The following is a 24,353-nucleotide window of genomic DNA, read 5'->3' as shown; positions in this document are numbered from 1 at the left end:
AGGAAAACTTACCAACAAAAGTGGAAATACTAAGGGAACAGAAACAGAACATTTTGCCCTTTAAGAGCTCATTAAATATCCTCGCAGTGCACTTAGTCTGGAAGCGTGCCTAACACCAAGTGTACCATGTGAGGGACTGTGCTAGATACCCTGCGTGTGTTATTTCATCTACAAAACGATCCACGAAGCAGGTAATCCCCATTTTTGGATGAAGAGATGCAGGGAGGCGCAGTAATGTGATTATACAGCAAGAGACGCAAACCCAGTCAGCACGTTCCATGCTGCTAGAATGAACCAGGGTGTCTCAGAGGTAGGGAGCCTCAAGCCTTTCACAAGTCACTTTATGGCACAGAGTCTATGCCATATCGAAGAGAGAAAAATGCAATGATTCTGCTGTCATAACTCACCCTGGCAGAACCACTGCCACCTCAACAAAATGGTCACTTACTTTTGAGTCCCAATTCTGGCAATCTGAAAGCCAATAAAAGGCCAGAAATAAAGAAGAATATAGGGTACAGCCATTAAAGTTATATATATATAGATATATAAATAACTGGTTTTCATTTTTTGAGATGGAGTCTCACACTGTCACCCAGGCTGTAGTGTAGTGGCGCGATCTCAGCTCACTGCAATCTCTGCCTCCTGGGTTCAAGCAATTCTCCTGCCTCAGCTTCCTGAGTAGGTGGGACTACAGGCGTGTGCCACCACACCCAGCTAATTTTTTTGTATTTTTTTGTAGAGATGGGGTTTCATCAATGTTGGCCAGGACGGTCTAGAACTCCTGATCTCAGCTGATCCACCTGCCTTGGCCTCCCAAAGTGCTGGGATTACAGGTGTGAGCCACCACGCCCAGCCATATATATAACTTTTTAAGACAAGTGTCTCACTCTGTCACCTAGGCTGGAGAGCAGTGGCACAATCTCCGCTCACTGAAATCTCTGCCTCCCGGGTTCAAGTGATTCTCCTGCTTCAGCCTCCGGAGTAGCTGGGACTACAGGTGGCTGCCACCATGCCCAGCTAATTAAAGTGATATTTTTAAAGAAAGTTTGTTTTATGGGAAACAAATGAAAATCAAAGTTCCTTTTTTTCCCCCAAAATACAGCATTTTTGAGGCTTCTCTGACAAAATAGCCTTTCCCATCTATCTTAGTCCTGGCCTTCAACTTTTTTTTTTTTTCAGATGGAGTCTTACTTTGTTGCCCCGGCTAGAGTGCAGTGGCGGCATCTCAGCTCACCGCAACCTCCGCCTGCCAGGCTCAAGCATTTCTCCTGCCTTAGCCTCCCAAGTAGCTGGGATTACAGGCACACATCACCACACTCAGCTAATTTTTTTGTATTTTTAGTAGAGATGGGCTTTCACCATGTTGGCTAGGCTGGTCTCGAACTCCTAACCTCAGGTGATTTGCCCGCCTTGGCCTCCTAAAGTGCTGGGATTACAGGCGTGAGCACCACACCTGGCCTTCTTTTTATATTTTAAAAGTAAATCTCCTTTTAAAATTTCTCCATGTCACCGAAACGATGTTGAAGAGTGAATATTCTAAGAGCTTTACAGAGATCTGTAAATAGTTGAACCAATTTTCTGCTGGACTACTAGGCTGTTTCTAAATTTTTACTAAGTTGCAATAATTATAAGTAGTCTGTACAAGACTCAATTTCTTTAGTGTAACAGATTAACCAAAAGCTATACACTTTTTTTTTTTGAGACAGGGTCTCACTGCCACCCAGACTGGAGTGCAGTGGCATGAACATGGCTCACTGCAGTCTCAACCTTCCAGGCTCAAGCAATCCTCCCACCTCAGCCTCCTGAGTAGCTGGGACTACAGGGGCATACCACCATGCCCAGCTAGCTATACATTTTTAAGGTTTTAGATATTTAACTCCAAAATGACCTTCAATATTATACTGATTTATATTCTCAGCAATTATTTAAAAAGAAGTTTCATGATAAGAAAAAAATCAAGTCAAGATGACAAGTATCAGCATCATTTTGGTAAAACCAATGGGAAGAGGATGAGTGAAAGGAGCCTAACTGAGCTTGGATACAAGAATTTCATCTGCACAGAGCAGCAATTGGGAGAAGGCCAATTTTACAGAGTGGTAGAATTATCAGATATAAAATAGTCTAGCATGAGAAGGAATGCCTTGGCCCACTCTGACCATATCCAGTGTTTTCTGGAACAAAGTACTATTAATTACGTTTCACTTTAAACAGTCTTCTCTTAAACACACTTACCTCTCTTGCTGCCAATACAATCGTAGTTAATTGAGAGCGATCACCCCATTCTGCTAAGAATGTTAATGTAAGAGCTTGAACAAAAATGGGTGAAATAAAATGCAACCACTTTTTCTGAGGTACTATTGTGCTTGTTCCTGTTTCAACATCTCCTGGTCCATTTAAAAGTTTGGTTCGTTGAAACTAAGATAAATAATAAACAAATGAAAGTAAGCACATGAAACAAATCAAAATTGCACACAAATCACTTGATTTTTCTTTTTTAAAATGTTTAAATTCTACGAAATATGCTCCAAAGAAACTACATTTATGTGACCCCCAAACCTCCTCTCTGAACCACTGGTCTCACACAGCAAACAAAGGCTATAGTCTCAATTCTTCTGTTTCTCCTCAGCTGAACAAACCAAACAGTATTTACTGCTCTGCTCACTTACCATCCTAGACACAATGGGAGAAACATGTAAAATTCTAAAATATAGTTCCTGCTTTTCAGGAGCTTATAATCAATCTAATTAAGGAAACTGATTACCTGTGTTCAGGATTCATCTCTCAGTTTCCTTTCTCTACTACATTCAAACCAACCCCGTATGAGATCACAAACAGCTCTAAGAACAGAACCAAGCAAAATAAGCTATTTTTGTGTAGGCCACGCATATCACACAGATGGGGCCACTGAGAAACCTCTGGAGAGTTTTTATTCCTAGTTGAGTGCCTTTTTGGTCCAGATCAACAGTGCCATGGCTTACTTCTTCATCTTTTTTCTTTAATTCAGCCTGAACTTCTTCCAGTTCCTCTTGACCTTCATCAGGGCTCATCTTTAAGCCTTCTCGCAGCATTCTAATGCCAAAAATGGCAAATAACACAGTTGAAACATAGTATGTATAGACCCTGGGGATGACTGTGGTGGCATAGCCAAACAAAACTGGAAAAAATGCAACAGTATGTTTGTTAATGAGTGTGTATCACGGCTGACTAAAGGAACAGTTAACTTCAGAAGTAATAATTTACCACTGGTAAAAGAAAAATGGTTCACATTAGAAGCTAATCTATTATGAAATAACCTCAAATATTTCTACTTCTTTCCCTCCACCAATAATAAACCCTTAGGCCTAGCCCAGGTCTAACACAGCTTACTCAGAAGCTAGTGGTCTAGCTGAAGACTGCACATCTTCCACAGAGACATTAAATAAGATAATGAACTCCTTTCCAGCATGTTCAGCCAGAGGCTGGCTTGGCCTTATATTGTACAAGGCACAGTACCCAGGATAGAGGTTAACTTTGAGGCCCTCTAAAGTGCTGAATTTTTTTTTTTTTTTTTTAAGACAGGGTTTCACCATGTTGGCCAGGCCGGTCTTGAACTCCTGACCTCAGGTGATCCGCCTGCCTCAGCCTCCCAAAGTGCTGAGATTACAGGTGTGAGCCACCACGCCCGGCCAAGAGCTGAAATTGTATAACTTGGAAGCCACAGCACTTTCATATTAGTGGTATTTCTTCACAAATCTTTAAATTACAAACTTCTAGTGAAGAATCATGACAAGATTCTGACATAGCAAGTTTCAAACTCTGCTCCTTTGTAACTATTTAAAATAAGTACATCTTATGAAAAAAACCTAAAAATTCCTTATAACATATATTAAAATAATGTTATAACAGGCTCAAACATTCAGTACCACTCTTTCCCACTAAATAAAAGAAAGACATTTGTGTAAGTTATATAAAAAATGATGCTTGGAACTATATCAAGAACTCAAGTCCTAATGGTGAAACACAAGTACATCAGTAATACTAATTCAGTAATTAAACTTAAAAATTTGGCTGGGCAAAGTGGCATAATCCCAGCTCTCTGGGAGGCCATGGTGGAAGGACTGCTTGAGCCTAGAAGTTTGAGACTAGCCTGGGAAACACAGTGAGACCCTGTCTCATAAACAAACTAAAACCATTATGTAAGGAACAGAGGACACAACCATACATATCTAATAAGAACAATTACTCTGGCCAGGCACAGTGGCCAACACCTATGACCCCAGCACTTTGGGAGGCTGAGTCGGGTGCATTACTTGAGCCCAGGAGCTTGAGACCAGCCTGGTCAACATGGCGAAATCCTGTCTCTACAAAAACAAAAATTAGCCTGACGCTCAGCCTACTAGGGGGACTGAGGTAGGAGGATCACTTGAGCCCAGGAGGTTGAAGCTACAGTGAGCTGTGATCATGCCACTGCATCCCAGCTTAGGCAACAGAGTGACACTCCCATCTCAAAAAAGAAAGAAAAAAGAAAAAAAATGAAAAGCGGGGGGGGGGGCGGGAAGGAGAGAGAGTGAGAGAGAGTGAATTACTCTTTAATTAACCAGCTCTTTTTATAAAATGGGTGCAACACTAATAAATCTGCCTGAAAATTAAATGTATAACTTGTATGTAAATAATTCCCTACATTATTTACATTCAGAAAAGATTTTAAAATCATGGTTAGAAGTGTAGCAAACCGGGAGGTCGAGGTGGGTGAATCACGAGGTCAAGAGATTGAGACCATCCTGGTCAACATGGTGAAACCCTGTCTCTACTAAAAATACAAAAATTAGCTGGGCATGGTGGCACGCGCCTGTAGTCCCAGCTACTCGGGAGGCTGAGGCAGGAGAATTGCTTGAACCCAGGAGGCAGAGGTTGCAGTGAGCCAAGATCGCGCCACTGCACTCCAGCCTGAGTAGCAAGAGTGAAACTCTGTCTCAAAATAAATAAATAAATAAATAAACGTAGCAAACCTATGTTTGTGTGCCCATCTATTTAAACTAGTGTTTGTGTGTGTGTGTGTGTGTGTGTATATATATGTATGTATATTAGTATATATGTATGTGTACACACAGGATACAGGCATATATTTTCTAACTCTGTACACTGAAACAGTCAGGAGGCAAAGACATTGGTAACAACGAGCTCAGTAACCTTGCACTTAGATCTTGGGTTCTAATACCATTCTCCACTAAAAAGCTCCTCAAAGCTCCTCTGAGAAATGGCCAGTTCCAGGACTGGGCAGAGCAGGTGCATGATGAACCTGCAACATCTTGTACTAGAGAGTGAGGAGCAAAAACAAATGGGAGCACGCCACAAAGACACAGGACACAGCTTGGAGAGGCTCCCGCTGGCCTAACCTGGGATAATTTAACCAAGAAAATAGTTAAATAATTGTAAACCACTGAAAAAAGAAATCCATGAGTCTATACTGATAGTAAAAACACAAACAGGAGAGGAAGGAGGGCTCTCTTGCTGGCAGTAGAATGCCAAGGCTCACTGGTGAATATGCAGGAAGTACTAGAATTAAAAGCTGTCATTTTGCAAGCATCAAGGAAAGATTCAGATTATGCAAGAATCATCAATTGACACAAAATCTTTGGAGAAATTTTGAAGAGGAAGAGGGTATTTGTACTGTTTTTACATATATCCTTACAGATTAGATATCAGTTGCAAGGGAAGACAAAGACAAGATAGATAAGAAATCTTGACTGGATCACCAAAATTAATGTCACCAATGAGGGATAAATGGACACCATGTGCTTCCAGATGAGACATTCTTGGAGAGACACAGTATCAGCTATGCAGTTTTCTAGTCAGGAATGCCTACCTCAATCTAACCATGAGGAAACATCAGATAAACGAAAAATGGGGAACAGACCAATCCTGGAGTGGGAGGAGGGGGGATACACTGTATTCTCCCAAAAATGTTGATGTCAGAAAACATTTTTTAAGAGGCTATGGACATATTTCAGATTAAAAGACTAAAAAGATAATAAATAACTAAATGCAATACTTGACCTCTACTGAAGGGAAAAACACTGATATAAAGGACATTATCGGGGAGTCGGGGGCAAGGGAAGGAAGAGCATGTAATGCATGTAGGCCTTAAAACCCAGACGACTGGTTGATGGGTGCAGCAAACCATCATGGCACATGTATAGCTATGTAACAGACCTGTACGTTCTGCACATGTATCCCAGAACTTAAAGTGTGTGTGTGTGTGTGTGTGTGTGTATATATATTTATAAATAAAATGGTTAAATCTATAAAATTAAATAAAGCTGTGAAAGAGAAGGAAGATGTAGAAATAAAGATATATGATTTAACAGTTGAGGCAAAATAATTATAATAAAAAAGACTGTTACATCCACTTAAATTACATGAAACTGATATTACAAGTCAAATATTTAATAAATTTTATGTCCTTTCAAAAAGAACATTAGGTCATCCAAAATTAAAATATGGATGACAGATTCAAGTACGGTATCAATACATAAAATATATTAAATTTTGTGTGTATATGTGCACATTATATAGCTTATAAATTATGCATGTATATGTACATACTATAGAAAGGTATTTAAACAATATGTATACACATTAATAATTTTATTTAGATAGAACACATGATAAATCAAATGGGATAAAATGTTAACAACAGGTGAATGTAGGCAAAAGGTATATAAGTGTTCTTTGTACTATTTTATTTTTGCTGTGTTGTAAATTTAAAATTATTTCTATAAAATGTTTAAAAATTGTAAAATAATGGGCCAGGGGCAGTAGCTTATGCCTGTAATCCCAGCACTTTGGGAGGCCGAGTCGGGAGGATCACTTGAGGTCAGAAGTTCGAGACCAGGCTGGCCAATATGGTGAAGCCCCATCTCTACCAAAACATACAAAAAGTAGCCTACCGTGATGGCGCATGTCTGTAGTTCCAGCTACTTGGGAGGCTGAAGCGGGAAAACTGCCTGAGCTAGGGAAGTGGAGGTTGCAGCGAACTGAGATCACACCACTGCACCCTAGCCTGGGTGACAGAGTAAGACTCTGTTTCAAAATAAATAAATAAATAAATAAATAAAATTTTAAAAATAAATACGAGGTGAAACGATGGGCCAGGCACACATACCTATAATATCAGTACATCAGGAGGGTGGGGTGGAAGAATAGCTTGAGCCCAGGAATTCAAGATCAGCCTGGGCAACACAGCCAGACCCTGTCACTACAAAAAAACCAAAAAATTTAGCTGGGTATGGTGGCATGAGCCTATGGTCCCTGCTACTCAGGAGGCTGAGGCAGAAGGATCACTTGAGCTCAGGAGTTCTAGGTCACAGTGAGTTGTGATCGTGCCACTGCACTCCAGCATGAGTGACAGAGCAAGACCTTGTCTCTAAAAAAAATAAATAATACATAAATGAATAAAAAATAGCCCTATAATCTCATTAAGAGCTAAAGTTCGATTTTTTAAAAAATGTTTATTTAAATTTGTAATATATTTTGTGTACTAACAACTCAATTCATAGAGTTAACACTCAGACTTACTAGAAGAAATTTCCAATATCTTTTAAAATTCAATTATATTAAATGTATATTTTTATTGCAGGTAGACATGATGGGGCAATCTACCTATATATATACTTTTAGGCTCATCAAGTGAAGCAGTGGGAGTGGACAAGGAAGAAAGAAATCTGTAATTGGTTTGTGATCAATTAGTTGCAAACACCATTGCACTTGGACCAGCTTTATAATAAATTTTGAAGCAAAAATTTATAATCATTAGGGTAAAATTCAGTAAGAAATGTAAATGAAAATATAACTTATAGGAAGAAAAAATGTAAATTTCCAACTGTTAAAAAAGTATATTCACATTTGTTTTAAAGGAATGATGGTGATAATGGGTATCAAATTGTGCTAATGGTATTTAGAGTCACTGGGTGTATTTTTAAACCACCCTAACATTTTTTTTTTTTTTTTTTTTTTTGGGACAGAGTCTTGCTCTGTTGCCCAGGCTGGAGTGCAGTGGCGCGATCTCAACTCACCACAACCTCCACCTCTTGAGTTCAAGCAATTCTGCCTCAGCCTCCTGAGTTGCTGGGATTACAGGTGCAAGCTACCTTGCCTGGCTAATTTTTGTATTTTCAGTAGACGCAGGGTTCTACCATGTTGATCAGGCTGGTCTCAAACTCCTGATCTCGTGATCCGCCCGTCTCAGCCTCCCAAAGTGCTGGGATTACAGGCGTGAGCCACTGTGCCTGGCCATAACAGTCTTACATTACACAATATAACAGAAATTAGATCTTTGCAATACCTTAAATTCAAGATGAAAAATTTTAGACAACTTCTATAAGAGAGCGGGTATAAAATTATTTTAAAGAATACACAAGGAAAGGTTTGAAGATCACAAATATGGTGTAAGCCAAATTCCCATATGACTAGGTCAATGACTCCATGCCACATACCATGCTTGCCCTTTAATTCAGCGAACTCATGAGGGGGAAAAGCACACTCACCTGACAAGCACGTCATTAGTCCCAAGGCAAGCATCGCACCAGCCAGAACGGTCAGGCGGTTATAGCGCATTGCCATGATGGCTGCTATAAAAAATGTCTTATCACCCAATTCAGATACAATGATAACTGATATGGCAGCGACAAATGCATGTATAAATCCCAAATTAGTTTGGGCAGCAGGATCTTCCTTATTGGTATGAACTGGAGCTGCTGGTGTAAATGCTTTCTGAAAAAAAAAAAAATCAGTTACTTCTTAAAATCATTATTTAAAATTATTTTGCATGTAAGATTTATTTTTTTTGAAAATTTTCTTGTCATATTCATTACACTTATTTACTGTCTGATCACTCTGAAAGCCATTGGTAATGACAGTAACCTCTGCCAATGTTTGCTACAATTTGAGTATTCATTATCTGAAATGCCTGGGATCAGAAGTATTTGCAATTTTGGATTTTTTTAGATTTTGTAATATTTATATCATAGTTGGGCATCCCTAATCCAGAAATCCAAAATCCTCCAATAAGCATTTCATTTGGGCATCATGTCAGTGCTCAAAAAGTTTCAGATTTTGAAGCACTGTAGATTTTAGATTGAGAATACTGAACATGTATAATGCAGATTTATATACAATTCTCCAAAACAATTTTAAGAACAGAGTACACCCATGCAATTTTTTTTTTTTTTTTTTTTTTTTTGAGACAGAGTCCCACTCTGTCACTCAGGCTGGAGTGCAGTGGTGCAATCTTGGCTCACTGCAACCTCCACCTCCCGGGTTCAAGCAATTCTCCTGCCTGAGCCTCCCCGAGTAGCTGGAATTACAGGCATGCACCACCACGCCCAGCTAATTTTTATATTTTTAGTAGAGATGGGGTTTCTCACCATGTTGGCCAGGCTGGTCTCAAACTCCTGGCCTCAAGCGATCCACCTGCCTCAGCCTCCCAAAGTGCTGGGATTACAGGTGTGAGCCACCACGCCTGGCCAAAATTACCTTATTTGTTAGGAATTTGTGATTTGAGATTTAGTTCTTAGCTATGTCTCATTAAAATTTTAAAGACCCAGGTATGTTCATCAAACATCTGAATGACAAGAAACTAAGAAAAATTTCATTAACACTATAAAGGACAGAGTAAGACCCACAAACCTCAACAGGGCAGAGAGAGTTGGTTCTAGCTAGGAGAAGTTTAATACAGCTGTTTACGTGGATGGTCCAATGCTGAAGTCTAAAAATATCTTAGAAGGTAAAGTGGCCTAATGAATAAGACAAACCAGTGTCTTAGCTGGCATTACACTGAAAATGTAACAAGTAAGCTCTTTGCTTTAAGGAGTCAGTGACAAGTCTAACGTTATTCTATGCTGCTCAGACCTTCCACAAAGTTCTACATACAGTTCTAAAGCACCGCACTATCCTCTGAAGATCAGCAGAGATGTCAAAGACTCTAAAACCAGAGATAGCAAGTTACTGAAGTCAAAACCTGGCTTATAAGAGCAAAAAAAAATGTTTTTACATTTTTAAGAGGTTACAAGAAAGAAGAAGAAAAAGGAAGGAAGGGAAGGCTGGTGGGAGGCAGGAGGAGGGAGAGAAGCAATGGAAGATTATACATCAGAGATTGGTAGCCTGCAAATATGTGGCCTAAAATATTTACTATCTGACAACTATAAAAAGTTTGCTGACTTGGCTCTAAAACAATCCCATGAGGGACCAGGAAGGACAGGGCATCATATTCCAATAATTGGAAAAGTTTACACGTGAATCTATCCAATCTATATGGTACTAACAGGAAGAACTAAAAAGTTACAGGTGGCAGGTTTTGGCTTAACAAAGAGAAGAGATTTCTATCTCCAAAGAGAGACCTGAAGTTGGAATGGACTGCTAGAGGAGCTGGTATATACCCTTCTCTTCTCAAGGTCTGAGTTCCAGGAAGGGAACCACCATTCCCAGGAAATGGGCCAGACAAGCAGTTCTCAACCAGGGCAATTCTGTCTCCCACGGGATATCTGACAATGTTTGGAGACATTGTTGGTTGTCACAACCAAATGGGAACTACTGGCATCTAGTGGGTAGAGGCTAGATACACTGCTAAACATCCTACAATGCACAGGACAGCCCTTCCACAACCAATAATTATGTATCCAAATCGTCAACAGTTCCCAGACTGAGAAGCCCCACACGAGATAAACCACTTCCAAAGGTCTCTTCCAATCCTGATAGCTTATTTTTTATTTTTAAAGCTTATGAATCTCTAGAAACCAAAGAGATAAAGAAAAACCCAAGAACAGTCATTTTGGACAGGGTAAAAACAGATTACAAAGGTCCTAGTCAGAGAGAAGAATAAAATCATAAATTCTTACGGTGTGCATGTCATTCCTTAACACATAACATAAACCTGATTCCAAAATTCCACAGTAAAGATCAGAAAAATTTAAGCATTACCATTAAGATTAGACCTCTGAGCTAAATACTGGAGAAATTTAACAAAGTGGAAAGTATTTGCTGCCTTGACAGCTAGCTCTTAATGAATTAAATTTAATTAATTAAGCAAGTATCATTTTAAGGGCTTCTAGCTTTCTCTCCACTACTGTTTTGGTTCCATCTATGCTGATGCTCCTTTAAAAATGAGCTTCCTACAGTGAGCTATGATGGCACCACTGCACTCCAGCTTGTTGACGAAGCAAGACCCCCTGTCAAAACAACTTCCTTTCTCTTCCATAAGAATCCTAAAAAATAAAAAGGCATTTCAAATTTCAACTTGGCTCTCTCTAGCATATTTTCCTCCTGAATATACTTTTTAAAGGTTATTGTAAATTTTCAGGATCTGAAATCCCAGAAAACTTTAAGGAATAAACATACACCATTTATGATCACTTAGCTCTAAGCTCAAACACAAAATGTTTACTTTTTAAATCAAACACAATAGTGATCAAAGCTACATAGACTTTTTTTTTTTTTTTTTTTGTGAGACAGATTCTCACTCTGTTGCCAGGCGATCTCAGCTTACTGCAAACTCCACCTCCTGGGTTCAAGCAATTCTCCAACCTCAGCCTCCTGAGTAGCTGGGACTACAGGCGCGTGCCACCACGCGCAGCTAATGTTTGTATTTTTAGTAGAGACAGGGTTTCACCATGTTGGCCAGGATGGTCTCGATCTCCTGACCTCATGATTCACCCACCTCAACCTCTCAAAATGCAGGGATTACAGGTGTGAGCCACCACGCCCAGCCAGTCTCATGGCTTTATAATTCCCAGCCATGAAACCTCAGCCACATTATTTAATCTGTTCCTCTATGAAATGTAGGGATAAAATGAAATTTGCTTTAAGAGTACAGACATGCACCACATGATTACATTTTGATCAAGATGAGCCGAAAATACAGCAGTAGTCCCATAAGATTATAGTACCATATTTTTTACTGTACCTCTTCTATGTTTAGATATATTTTATATATTATGTTACAAATGCCTACAGTATTCAATATAGTAACAGACTGTACAGGTTTGTAGTCCAGGAGTCATAGCTATGCCATTTAGCCTACGTGTATAGCAGGTTATACATCTAGGTTTGTGTGAGTGAGTACACTCTAGGACGTCTGTACAACAATGAAATTGCTTGACAATGCATTTCTCGGAATACATCCCCATCATTAAGCGATGTATGACTGCAAAACAAAACAAATTTTTTTGAAAACTACATATTCTTAAAATCTTCCTATACACAAATCACACAAAAAAAATAAAACTTAAAGCTTGTTACACACTAAGCCATTCCTGGGTGGCCAAAATCACACAACCAAACACGGTGATAAGAACTTAAAAGTATCAGGGTACTGTGAAGATAGAAGATTTCTTTCATTTAAAATATTAATAGAATTAGAAAGTGATTCATTACTATTCACAGCTAAGTGAAAGGATCATCTCCTTTTCATAATTCACCTTCACAGGGACACAGTGCAGTGGTTAAGTGTATAGGCTATGGAATCAGACTGCCTGGGTTCACAGCCAAGGCATTATCAGTCACGGCATGATGCTGGGCCAGTTAAGTACATTTCCCTGTGACTCAATTCATCTGTAACATAAGGGCTACCTATGTTGCAAAGGGTTGCTGTGAGGATTAAATGAATTAAATGAATAAAGCCCTTTAGGACAGTGCTCAGTACACAGTAAATGCACAATTAAAGTTAGTTTTTGTAGTGCCACAAAATGTTACTTCACTGTTTTAAGAAATGTGATGATCTTTACATACCAAATACTTGATTCTGATAACTGTCCAACATTTCTCACTGAAGCACACACCAGGTTCCCCAAATGCACCTGCTACTCTATCCTGAAGGATGAACCAGAGCAGATTCTAACAAAAAATCATGCAGCCACAAAGGTGGGCCACATAATACAATTTTACATTTTCTGGTAGCCATATATTTAAAAGTAAACTAGGTAAAATTTTAATAACATTTTACCTAATCTATTAAAAATGCTACTATTTAAATTATAAGCAATATTTTCTAAATTACTGAGGCAATTTTAACATTCTTTTCTTCATATTAAGTCTTCAGACACTGGTGTTTACTCACTGCACACCTCAACTCTGGACTAGCCACATATCAAGTGCTCACATCCACAGGTACTCACGGCTCCAGTACTGGGCAGTGCAGCTCGAGAGCACGCCAGGCTTTTGCTAACCACAAGCCTTCAGCCACACAGTCCTTTTTCCCTTCCTACCTCCTTTTCATTATCCCTCTCTTCATCCAGATTCCTCAAGGTCCAACTCAAGTAGAACCTCTTGAGCAAGGCCGACCCCAGCAACTCCAGCTCTTAATGATCCTGCCCCACTACAATAAAACTGAATGCAAACTGTGGGCAATGAGTATGAGAGGCCTATTACAGAAAAAAGTTCAAGATAGGAACACTCAACGAATTGACCTTTTTGGATTTCAAATATGTTAAAGAAGCAATGTCAGAGGGCTCAGTGGCTCATGCCTGTAATCCCAGCACTTATGGGTGGAGCCCTTGACTGCAGGAGTTCAAAACCAGTCTGAGCAACAAAGTGAGACCCTGTCTCTACAAAAAATACAAAATTAGCTGGGTGTGGTGGCACACACCTATAGTTCCCAACTATTTGGGAGGCTGTGACGTGTGAGAGGATCGCTTGAGCCCAGGGGGTGGAAGTTGCAGTGAGCAGAGATCACATCATTGCACTCCAGCCTGGGCAACAGTGAGACCCTGCCTCAAAACAAAGAGAAAGAAAAAAACAACTAAATATCCATTGACAGAAAACTGGTTAAATAAATGGTAGATCCATATAATGGAATATTACGGAGCTAAAAGAATAAGAATGTTCTAAATACTAATATGGAAAATCATTACGATATTTTGAAGTTAAGAAAAAATACATACTAAGTATGTGTGTATGTGGGGTGTGTGAGCATCATAAATACACACCAAGTTTCAAGAAACAAGTTAATGATGGATGTTTCCAGAGAAGGAACCAGAATGACTAAAACAGGGGTTGGCAAACTTTCTCTAGAATAGAATAAAAGGAAAAGAGACATAACTTCTCACTCTAAATTCTTCTGTATCTTCTGGAATTTTTAACTTGCACACCATTATAGACACATGCTATGTACCATTTCAAAAATCTCTTGACCCAATCTTATGCCAGTTATGGAGGATCAATTTCTTGCAGGCTGTGACTGGCTCCGGGCAGGTCTAACCACAAAGCACTGCTCTGTACTTACTCATTCACTACCTGGAAGTGTGGGGAGTTAATACCTATGGAGCAACCTCTCACCAATATGGAAGCTGGTTCTAAGATTCATTTCATAAGGCTCCTTGGAAGTTTCAGTACAATTCAGTACTAGTCACTCATGGAGTGGCTAACCTAAAAATGCATCACCTCTTTTCTGCATATACCTCTTTTCTGTACTGATAATGTGAAAGAATACAGGCATGTTCTGAGAACAGGGAATAAACCATCAGAAGAATGGTTGGGGCAAGATGAGAAAGATAAACTGGGTCTGAAATCCTTTATGTTTGTAGACAAGCTCAAAGGCAAGAGGGAAGTCCTTACATATTTTTGTGTTAAGACATAAACACGATCAAGGAACTATAACCAATTACCAGGGCAGAGAGTGGAGAATACCAGCCACTGGATCAATCAGGAGGTCAGCTGCATGAAATCCGTGTTAAGGACAAATAAGGAAAAAATTCTGCACACGATGGAAAGAAAAATCACTAGACCTTTAAAAAGGTAGGCAGGTGCAGGGTAGGAATCAAGGGTGGTGGTGAGGTTTCCTGACTGGTTGACTGGCAGAAATATTAGTCCTCTTAAAATGCTAGTATTTAGTACTCTTATAAGGTATGTGGGAAGAGGAATAAAAACAAGGGATTTGGTTTCAGATACATTTCCAGTTGAGGTGATAAAAAGCATTTCAAATGAAGGTTTGGAAGAGGTTATCAGAAATAGATCATTAGAGTTTTAGCCTAGGACAGCCTCAAGGTATGCAGCCTCAAGGCTGACAGCCTCAATGTCCTCAACAGGCTCCTGGAAACTGCAACTTCAAGTGAAATGATGTAAAAGAAAACCAACTTTCTTTTCTCATCAATGTTATAATGAAACAACACTGAATTAAAATGACATTATTTGATGTCATTTCACTTTTAAGTTACAGTTTCCAAGAAACTGTTAATGACATTAAGTAAGGACTTACTGTATCTGGTTGCTGGCAGCCCAAATTTATCAGCGAGAGCTTTGCAGGTAGATGAGATTTCCAACAGATAAAGCAAAGAGATCAAGTTCAAATAGTGTGCCTTAGAGAATGTCTTTATTAAAGAAGGTGGAGGGAAGAAAAAAAAGAAAAAAAAAAAGGAAACAAATTCTTAGATTTCGAGAGCCAGGAAGCAAGTAAAGCATCACAGATGGTCAGGTTAGGGTGAGCTACTAACTAGATGCCAGATATTTTCAGACATATTGTTGCATTTGATACTCAAAAAAACTTAAGAGCTGTTTTAAGTTTCAACACAAGAAACTGAGGTCAAATGGGCTTCATTATTTTGCCAGGTTCATACAGCTGAGATGGATTCTTAAAAAGCAGGGAATTAACAGTGTCAAATGAGAACGAAAAAGATCCCTAGATTTAGCAATTTGCTAAGTTACAGATATCCTTCAAAAACGGAATTTGTGGTGGCTCATTCCTATAATCCCAGCACTTTGGGAGGCCAAGGCAGGAGGATTGCTTGAGGCCAAGAGTTCGAGGCCAACATGGGCAACATACTCAGACCTCATCTCTACAAAAAAAATAAAATAAATAAAATTAGCCAGATGTGGTGGCATGCACCTGTAGTCCCAGCTACTTGGGACGCTGAGGTGGGAGGATCACTTCAGCCCACGGGTTCGAGGTTGCAGTGAGCTGAATGTGTCACTTAACTCCAGTCTGGGCAACACAGCAAGATCCTGTCTTTAAAATATATAAAAAAAAGAATTTCAAGAAAAAGGCAGGGACTGAAGCCAGGCAACAATAGACTAAAGCAAAGTGAAAAAGCAGCAAATCCCCTAGTTTAAGTTTCATTTATAAAACTGAAGAAACTAATATGGCTGGGCACAGTGGCTCATGCCTGTAATCCCAGCACTTTGGGAGACCGAGATGGGAAGATCATCTGAGGTCAGGAAATCAAGAGCAGCCTGGCAAACACGATGAAACCCCATCTCTACTAAAAATACAAAACCAAAAAAATTAGCTGGGCATGGTGGCACATACCTGTAGTCCTAGCTACTCAGGAGGCTGAGGTTGCAGTGAGCCAAGATTGTGCCATTGCACTCCAGTCTGAAAAAAAAAATGAAACTAATAGACAAATAAGAATGAATGACTTTTTTTTTCTTTCCTAAAATAGGAGAAACATATGAACATGTGTAAGCAGATATAAAGGAAACAATGGGAAGGTAGAGAATAAAGGCATTGAAGGAGGAGGTTAGAAGAGAACAGGAACATGGACACAGAGAGGAGGTTCGCAAAGGATAAATTTTGTCCAAAACATGAAAAAGGCAGAAGGTATGGGCACAAAGGCATATACTTAGATGCGTACAAGATTAGATGCGGCGTGCAATTCTAATTTTGATATTTCACTATTCAGTTATACAGTGTTATATCATGGTAAGTAATGAGATACTAGTGTTTTGGTACAAATACCACTATTTCAGTATTTTAATAATGTCTGAAACACACTTTATTTACATCTTGAGAGCAGGATTAACAACTTGGAATTTTTTTTAAAAACTTGCTTAACAAAAAATTCTTTTCTACAAATTCTAAAATTGTAAAAAAAAAGAAAAAAGAAAAAAACACCCTCATTTAGAAAGCATTCTTTCATACTTTCATGATCCTCAAGGAAGAAAAAGAAAATCAAAGAAAAAATAATTCCTATTTTAATTCTAGAGTTCAAATGAACACAAATGTGACTGTATTGAAATTGATACAGATACCTGCATCGGAATCTCCATCTATACATGATGAAACTAGAGAAGATGAAGATGCTTTCTTTGAAACAAAATCTACAGCTTGCTACCAAGAAAAAGACTGATGCCCCTGCAAAAAAACAAAAACAAAGTTGCTCAATAAGTTATCAAACAAAAGGTGAGATTATCTGAAGACAAAGGAGTCAGAAGAAAATGGTTACAATTTCCTCAGAACTGTCTCCTGGGCACTACTAATTTAAGTCAAAAAAGGCTTTTTTAAAAGTTGTAAAAATGTGCACAAAATATATATATGCACTCAGACTGGGAGAGGTAGCTCATGCCTGTAATCCCAGCAATTTGGGAGGCACAGTAGGTGGATCACTTGATGTCAGGATCTTGAGACCAGCCTGGCCAAGATGACAAAACCCCATCTCTACTAAAAATACAAAAATTAGCTGGGCATGGTGGCATGCCCCTGTAGTCCCAGCTACTCCAGAGGCTGAGGTATGAGAATTGCATGAACCGAGGAGACAGAGGTTGCAGTGGTTGAGATCGCACCACTGCACTCTAGCCTGGGCAACTGAGACTTGTCTCAAAAAAGAAAAAAGATAAACCTGATTTCGAGAGATGTCATTAAAGATATAACATTTTAATTTTCACTATTATGTATTTTTGTGAATGATTTCACTATTTTAAAATACTATTACTTGTTAATTTATATTAGAATTTACATTTAACAATTATTGTTATAAAATTGTATTTTTGTTTTAATGCTTATTTTAATCAATGTCGTTTTTTTTTTTCTTTGAGACAGTCTCACTCTGTCACCCAGGCTGGAGTGCAGTGGAGCTATCTTGGCTCATTGCAACCTCTGCCACCTGAGTTCAAGTGATTCTCCTGCCTCAGCCTTCTGAGTAGCTGGGATTACAGGTGGGCACCACTGTGCCCAGCTAATTTTAGTAGTTTTCAGTAGAGATGGGGTGTCACCATCTTGGCCAGGCTGCTCTTGAACTCCTAACCTTGTGACCTATCGGCCTTGGCCTCCCAAAGTGCTGGGATTACAGACATGAGCCAGCATGCCCGGCTGAATGTTATTGTTTTGTAATGTATTTTTGCACCTGAAATTTATTAAATGTGTTTAGCTTCATTAATTTTGTTTTGTTTTTGAGACAGAGTTTTGCTCTTGTTGCCCACGACAGAGTGCAGTGGCATGATCTAGGCTCACTACAACCTCCATCTCCCAAGGTTCAAGCAATTCTCCTGCCTCAGCCTCTGGAGTACCTAGGATTACAGGCGGGTGCCACCATGCCCAGCTAATTTTTTGTATTTTTAGTAGTGATGGGGTTTCATCACGTTGGCCAGGCTGGTCTAGAACTCCTGATCTCAACTGATCCACCTGCTTTGGCATCTCAAAGTACTGGGATTACAGGCGTGAGCCACCACTCCCAGCCATATATATAACTTTCTAAGACAGCGTCTCACTCTGTCACCTAGGCTGGAGAGCAGTGGCACGATCTCCGCTCAATGAAACCTCTACCTCCTGGGTTCAAGTGATTCTCCTGCCTCAGCCTCCGGAGTAGCTGGGACTACAGGCGCCCACCACCACGCCCAGCTAATTTTTGTATTTTTAGTAGAGACAGGGTTTTACCGTGTTGGCAAGGATGGTCTGGATCTCTTGACCTCATGATCCACCTATCTTGGCCTCCCAAAGTGCTGGGATTACAGGTGTGAGCCACCATGCCCAGCCTTCACTGATATTTTAAATGAACTTTTTGGATGACAGAATACCACTAAATAAATTCAGTATTAATATAATTACCTTCTGAGAAGGTAATATGAGCAAGCGTCATTATAACTGATGTCCTCAATCTTAGCTGTAAAGAGCCTAGAATTAGGAGGCGGGACTGGGTGGAGTAGGACTGCAACTTAATGAAAATAGAAAAAAGTTTAAAATACTTTGTGGAAGGTGCTCTCACAGCTGAAACACGATAAATAAATGAAATATCAAAAACAGTAAAGTAAAAATATGGCAAGAACTTTCACTGAGTCAGGTAATGATTTTGTGGCTTTATTAACAGTGCTATGTTACCACAGTCATGCTTCTTTGGACTTCCAGAATATTTAGTAAGGTATACATGACTTTTATCAAATCTGTCTCATCTCCCTCAACTAAAGGGACTTATGTTTCTTTTATTATATACTCTGCCCAGGGAAGGAATAAGAAAAAAAAATGTATTGAGTAAGTCACTAGAAACATAAACTGTAGAAAAGATGGATCCAAGTAATAAACGGAACTTTTTATTATGGGTCTGTAAATTGGGAGTTAATCATGACTGTAAGTTCTTATCACTTAGCAACTTTTTTTTTAGCCTGATTATAAAGAAAAATACATACTCAATGTAGAATGCCCTGTTAGAAGTTCAGTCACCTTGCTTTTAGCACCCTATAAGATATAACTAGGTTTTTATAACGTATCTTCCACTTGATGCCTACCAACTGAGGGGAGCTGCTCCTCCCTTCCATTTTCAGAAGCCCACTCTCAGACGGGGGCATAAAAAAGGTAAAACTTTTAATATCCTACCCTCTTAAAAGATCTACTGCATGTAGCTGCAAAGCAAATCTGTTGAAACTTACATATTCAGCAATGCTCAACTCTTGCTTATGTGGCTGTTAAACTGTACTTTGATCATTTCTTACCTCCATCAGGTGGACAAAAAAAGCAAATTATATTTATATTACATAGCTTAGAAAACATGTCAAAGAAAAATCTTTCAGCATAATGATGAGTACTGTAGATAGAAGAAAATGTTACACAAAAATATAATTAAAACAAGACAAGACCAGGCATGATGGCTCATGACTATAATCCCGCCACTTTGGCAGGCCAAGAGGGGAGAATCCCTTGAGCCCAGGAGTTTGAGAATAGGCTGGGCAGCATAGTGAGACCCTGTTTCTTTTAAAAAAAAAAAAAAAAAAAGGGAAGAAAACAAGACAATTATATTCTACTATAATACAAAATTAGAATAAATCAATGCCTAACTAAAATGAATCACCAAGAATATATGAAAATATTAAAGGGAAAAATCATATTATATTATACCTGCCCTTCCCTTCACACCCCCAGTTTTAAAGACAAAGGATCCCTCTCCAGCTACTGAGAAGGCTGAGGCAGGAGGATGGCCTGAGTCCAGGAGCTGGAGGCTGCAATGAGCTGCTATAAGCTTTAAGAAGACCCTATCTCTATTAAAAAAAAAATTAAATAAAAATTTAAGACAAGAATCCTTAAGACCACTTGAATATGTTCACCGGACACCGATTGTACCACTGTGACCTTTATTTTACATGGCTAGATTTTTCCTAGCTTCTTAAAAAGGATATTAGTAGCTCTATATCTACCATTATTTCTATCTTAAAAATCCCAATGACTAAAACTTCAATGAAATACCTGCAAAATTACATATTCATAATCTGTCACACAATTAACTTAATCCAAAATAGTTATTGTTTTAAAATAAACATGATACTGGGGTAAATGACAAGGCTAAAAGATGAAAACTAAAAATTAGGTTCATGAATCAGCATTTCAGTTCAATTTCTAAAGTGGACACTTCAAGGAGGATCAGCTGAGCCCAGGAGCAACAAGCAGGACACTGTGAATGGCAGTCCCACACCTAAGCACATGGCTGGGGCCAACCGGGCAGGCAGAGGGAAAAAGATGGAGAAGCCCACTCACCACTTTGCTCCCCGCAAGTGGACTAAAGACTGGTTTCACATGTTAAATGACTCACACTTCTTGTACACCTCTGACATCACTGTGTTTTATATCTCTGTTATCATAGAATATTTATTACTTATAAATTCTAGTGCTTCTGATCTTTTCTTTTTCTCTCTTTTTAAAAAAATCTTTACAAGAGTCCCAGAATTAACTACATAGTCAGCTAAAACTAAGTTGTCTAAAGCAACACCAATCCAATAATGGTTACAATCACACTATATCCAGCAGATGATAAAAGCCTAGTTTTCTTAATTCCATCTAGTGGATCCCTTAGCAACTAAAAGAAAAAAAAAAAGGTTGGATAGATAGTATTAAAAACAAGTTTTTTTTTTTCCTGGTTGAGTTTATTCTACAGCCAGTTTTTTCATAAAGGTATTTAATAGCTGATTTAAACCTGGCATGCAAATACTTCAACCTAGTCTTAGAAAATTACTTAATAAATGCCACGAGTAGGCAAGGTCTTCTGGAATAGACAAAGATGAGTAAGCCAGAGTCTCAAGACACCCAAAAGCTGGTTGGAGCAGATAAAACATGTACACAACTTACTGTAAGAATCCAAAGCAGCAAGATGTGTGTGTAAATTATGTCACAATACACACTATAAAGGTCCCTGAAAAAGGCGAAAGAGAAAGCTAGGCTCAAGATCAAAGAACTACACCAACATACAATCCAATAAACCATTAAAATTCATTAATGAATTCAGTAAGTCAAAAAGTAAGACACAATGAATGCTAATAAAACCTGGTAAGGCACACAAGTCCAGATTTTAATTCCGGTTCTGCTGAAAACTCGCTTCTAGCACTGTGATGTTAACCATTCTTCCTTCCAAATCTAGGTTTCTCCATCCACAAATGGGAAATGGCACCTCCTCTACCTGCTTAACGGGCTGTTGTGAGGATGAAATCGGCTCACAGAATCTTCACTTCCCATTAACTTTAACTCCCAGCCTTCCCATACCAGAATCTCCTCATAGGTAGTTATTCAACTTCTTCCTGAGTACTTCCAGTAAGAGGAACTTCATTATTTCTCAATATTGATTACTACATCTGGGACAGCACTGATTCTTAGAAAATATCCTTGCCTAGTGAAACTAAGTTCATCCTCTCATACATTTATATCCTTTGGTCTCACACAGAAAAACAACAGAAAACTGGAAAAGCCTAAGAAAGCAGCATGTAATGAAAACATAAAACATGAAGAAAATGCGCCGGTGTTACAGCTCACCGGCACTTAGGAGGTTGAGGCTGGAGAAGTGCTTGAGCCCAGGAGTTTGAGATCAGACTGGGCAACGTAGTGAGACCTCCTCTCTACAAAAAAATAAACAAAAATTGGCCAGGTGCAGTGGCTCACACCTGTAATCCCAGCACTTTGGCAGGCGGAGATGGGCGGATCACGAGGTCGAGATCCAGACCAGCATGGTGAATGAAACCCACTCTCTACTAAAAATACAAAAATTAGTTGTGTGTGGTGGCGAGCGCCTATAGTCCCAGCTACTCAGGAGTCTGAGGCAGGAGAATCGCTTGAACCCGGGAGGCAAAAGTTGCAGTGAGCCAAGATCGCGACATTGCACGCCAGCCTGGCGACAGAGTGAGACTCCATCTCAAAAAAAAAAAAAAAAAAAATTAGCCAGGCGTATTAGCACACGCTGCCGTCTCAGCTACTCAGGAGTCTGAGATGGGAGGATCTATTAGATGTTGCAGTGAGCCAAGATAGCGCCACTGCACTCCAGCCTGGGCGACAGAGGAGACCCTGTCTCAACAACAACAACAAAACAAAACAAAAACAAAAAAAAAAAAAAAAAAGGAAAAAGCAAAAAGGAGAAAGGAGAGAAAAGGAAAGGAAACGAAAATAAAAAGTCAGAGATAAATCACTCCTAACCAAGAAATTTCAGGGAAGACTTCACAAAGAGTAGGTATCTGCTGGTTCTCGAAGATGGGAAGACTTCATCCTTGGCTTCAAGCTCTAGGTCTTTTTTTTCCTCTTTCTTTGAAAAGGTCATGTGTTAGGGAGAGGCTGGCAAGAGAGCACAAGGCCTGCTCCAAAGGGTTCTTGAAGCACATTCTTTTTTGCAGCTAAGCATATCCCTTTAGCTAAAATTGAGCAACAAAGCCTTGGGTAAAAAGTGTGGAGGTGAGCTGGAGCCAGATCAGGAGAAACATCACTGTGAGCACCTCTCCCCTAAAAAGGCTGGACTGAAAGCAGTAGAGGCAACTCACCGAAGACTTCTGACAAGATGGCTGAATTCAATAAGAGTAGTTACGTGGAGATGGGCAGGATGTGGCCGGGGTGGGGGTGGGGGTTTGAGTGCCACACTGGCCGGGATTCAGGGAGCAGATACTGGAAATGATGAGAGAGCCCAGGACTGGGAGAGGGGAGAAATGTTAAAATGTTGCCAAGTGCCTAAGGACTGATTCTATTAACAGATTAAAAAGTTACAGTATCTATTCAGTGAAGGACAAACAAAATTCGGGACTCTGGTTTACTTTTAAGTGTAGTTTCGGCATCCCACAACGCTGCAGCATTCTGTACTGCCGGAGACTCATTCCTCTGCGTTCCTTAAGGCTACTTCCTGCTAGCCAAAGCACGTTTTAAAAAAGTGAGTCATCGTTCCTAATCCATATTTATTTGGCAAAAAGCACGGGCAGTGCCAAGTTGAATTTGGTTAAGCAGTTTAGGACAAGCTATTTCAACAATGAAATGGCCGATGTGATGATCCTCAGGGAATACAAAAAGCCTCCCAACAGCCATCCGTTAAAAACTTTCTGCTAGGGATGAGTCTTTCCAGCTACTCTAAGGCACATCTGATCAGTATCAGACGCCCATGCCTGAGCAGCATCTTGGTCCTCCGGAGATCAAGGTTTACAGAGGGCTCCTGCTGGACTCTCCCTCTCCCTTTCCCTAAAGGAGCCGGCAAAACCAGGCCTTACCGGAAAAGACCGCAGCCGACCTCCCTCCAACCCGGGCGCAGGGGTCGGGCTCCCCTCCCCCAGCCGGGACCGGCAGAGGGAGGCGCTCTCGGAGGCCTGGAGCCTGGTACCCGGCGCAGCCCGCCCCGCAGCCTTGCCCACCCCATCCCCGGCCGCCCCGGCCCGGCCTGGCCGGCTCACCTCAACCCGGGCCGGCTCGGGGCCCTGCACGGCCACCGGCTGCGGCTGCAGCTGCTGGGCAGGCGCCGGCGGTTCTTTGTTCCGGTGGCTAAGGTCTTCATCCGGGCCGGCCCGGACCCCAGCCGGGGTCCACAGCAGCGGAACCAGCAAGAGCAGAAACAGCCTGGGAGCCGATGCGCGGCCGTTCCCCCGGGCCGCGGCCGCCATCCCCCGAGCCGGGCCGGCCGCGCACGGACGCCGCAGGAGGAAGTGCCGGCGAAGGGAAGCCTGGACCCCGAACAGCGTCCGCGGCGCGCCCTCACGCCTCGCCGCCGCCGGTCAAGGGGCAGTCAGCACCATCCGGGAGGTGCTAGCGGCGGGAGTGAGGCAAGGGGCAGGCCCGAGTCCGCAGCCCCGGCTCGGCGCTCGTCCTCTCAGGCGGCGGCCACACTGGAGTCAGCCAACCGCCGCGGCGCGGCCCAGCCCCGACTCCTCCTGGCCCCGACCCTGCCAGCGACGGCCTC

General features: G+C 40.5%; 1 protein-coding gene across 2 annotated transcripts in view; it reads right to left on the bottom strand.

The window, feature by feature from the left end:
• The window catches only part of TMEM165 (transmembrane protein 165), a 30,407-nt gene extending 6,350 nt beyond the window's left edge, over positions 1-24,057 (bottom strand). The window contains exons 1-4 of one of the 2 annotated variants that reach the window (XM_012441082.2): positions 23,851-24,057; positions 8,526-8,751; positions 2,979-3,154; positions 2,233-2,415 (exon numbers count right to left, since the gene is read on the bottom strand). In XM_012441082.2, coding sequence (XP_012296505.1) covers positions 2,233-2,415; positions 2,979-3,154; positions 8,526-8,751; positions 23,851-24,057 — 792 coding nt within the window. Of the gene's footprint in view, positions 1-2,232; positions 2,416-2,978; positions 3,155-8,525; positions 8,752-16,995; positions 17,078-23,850 lie in introns of those variants that run through there. The other variant, XM_012441083.2, reaches the window with a different exon arrangement.
• Positions 24,058-24,353: the final 296 nt, after the last annotated feature.

The sequence above is a fragment of the Aotus nancymaae genome, unplaced genomic scaffold (genome assembly GCF_030222135.1).
Source record: "Aotus nancymaae isolate 86718 unplaced genomic scaffold, 86718_ANA_hifiasm-v0.15.2.pri h1tg000006l, whole genome shotgun sequence".
Lineage (NCBI taxonomy): Eukaryota > Metazoa > Chordata > Mammalia > Primates > Aotidae > Aotus > Aotus nancymaae.
This window is presented reverse-complemented; position numbering and strand designations above follow the sequence as displayed.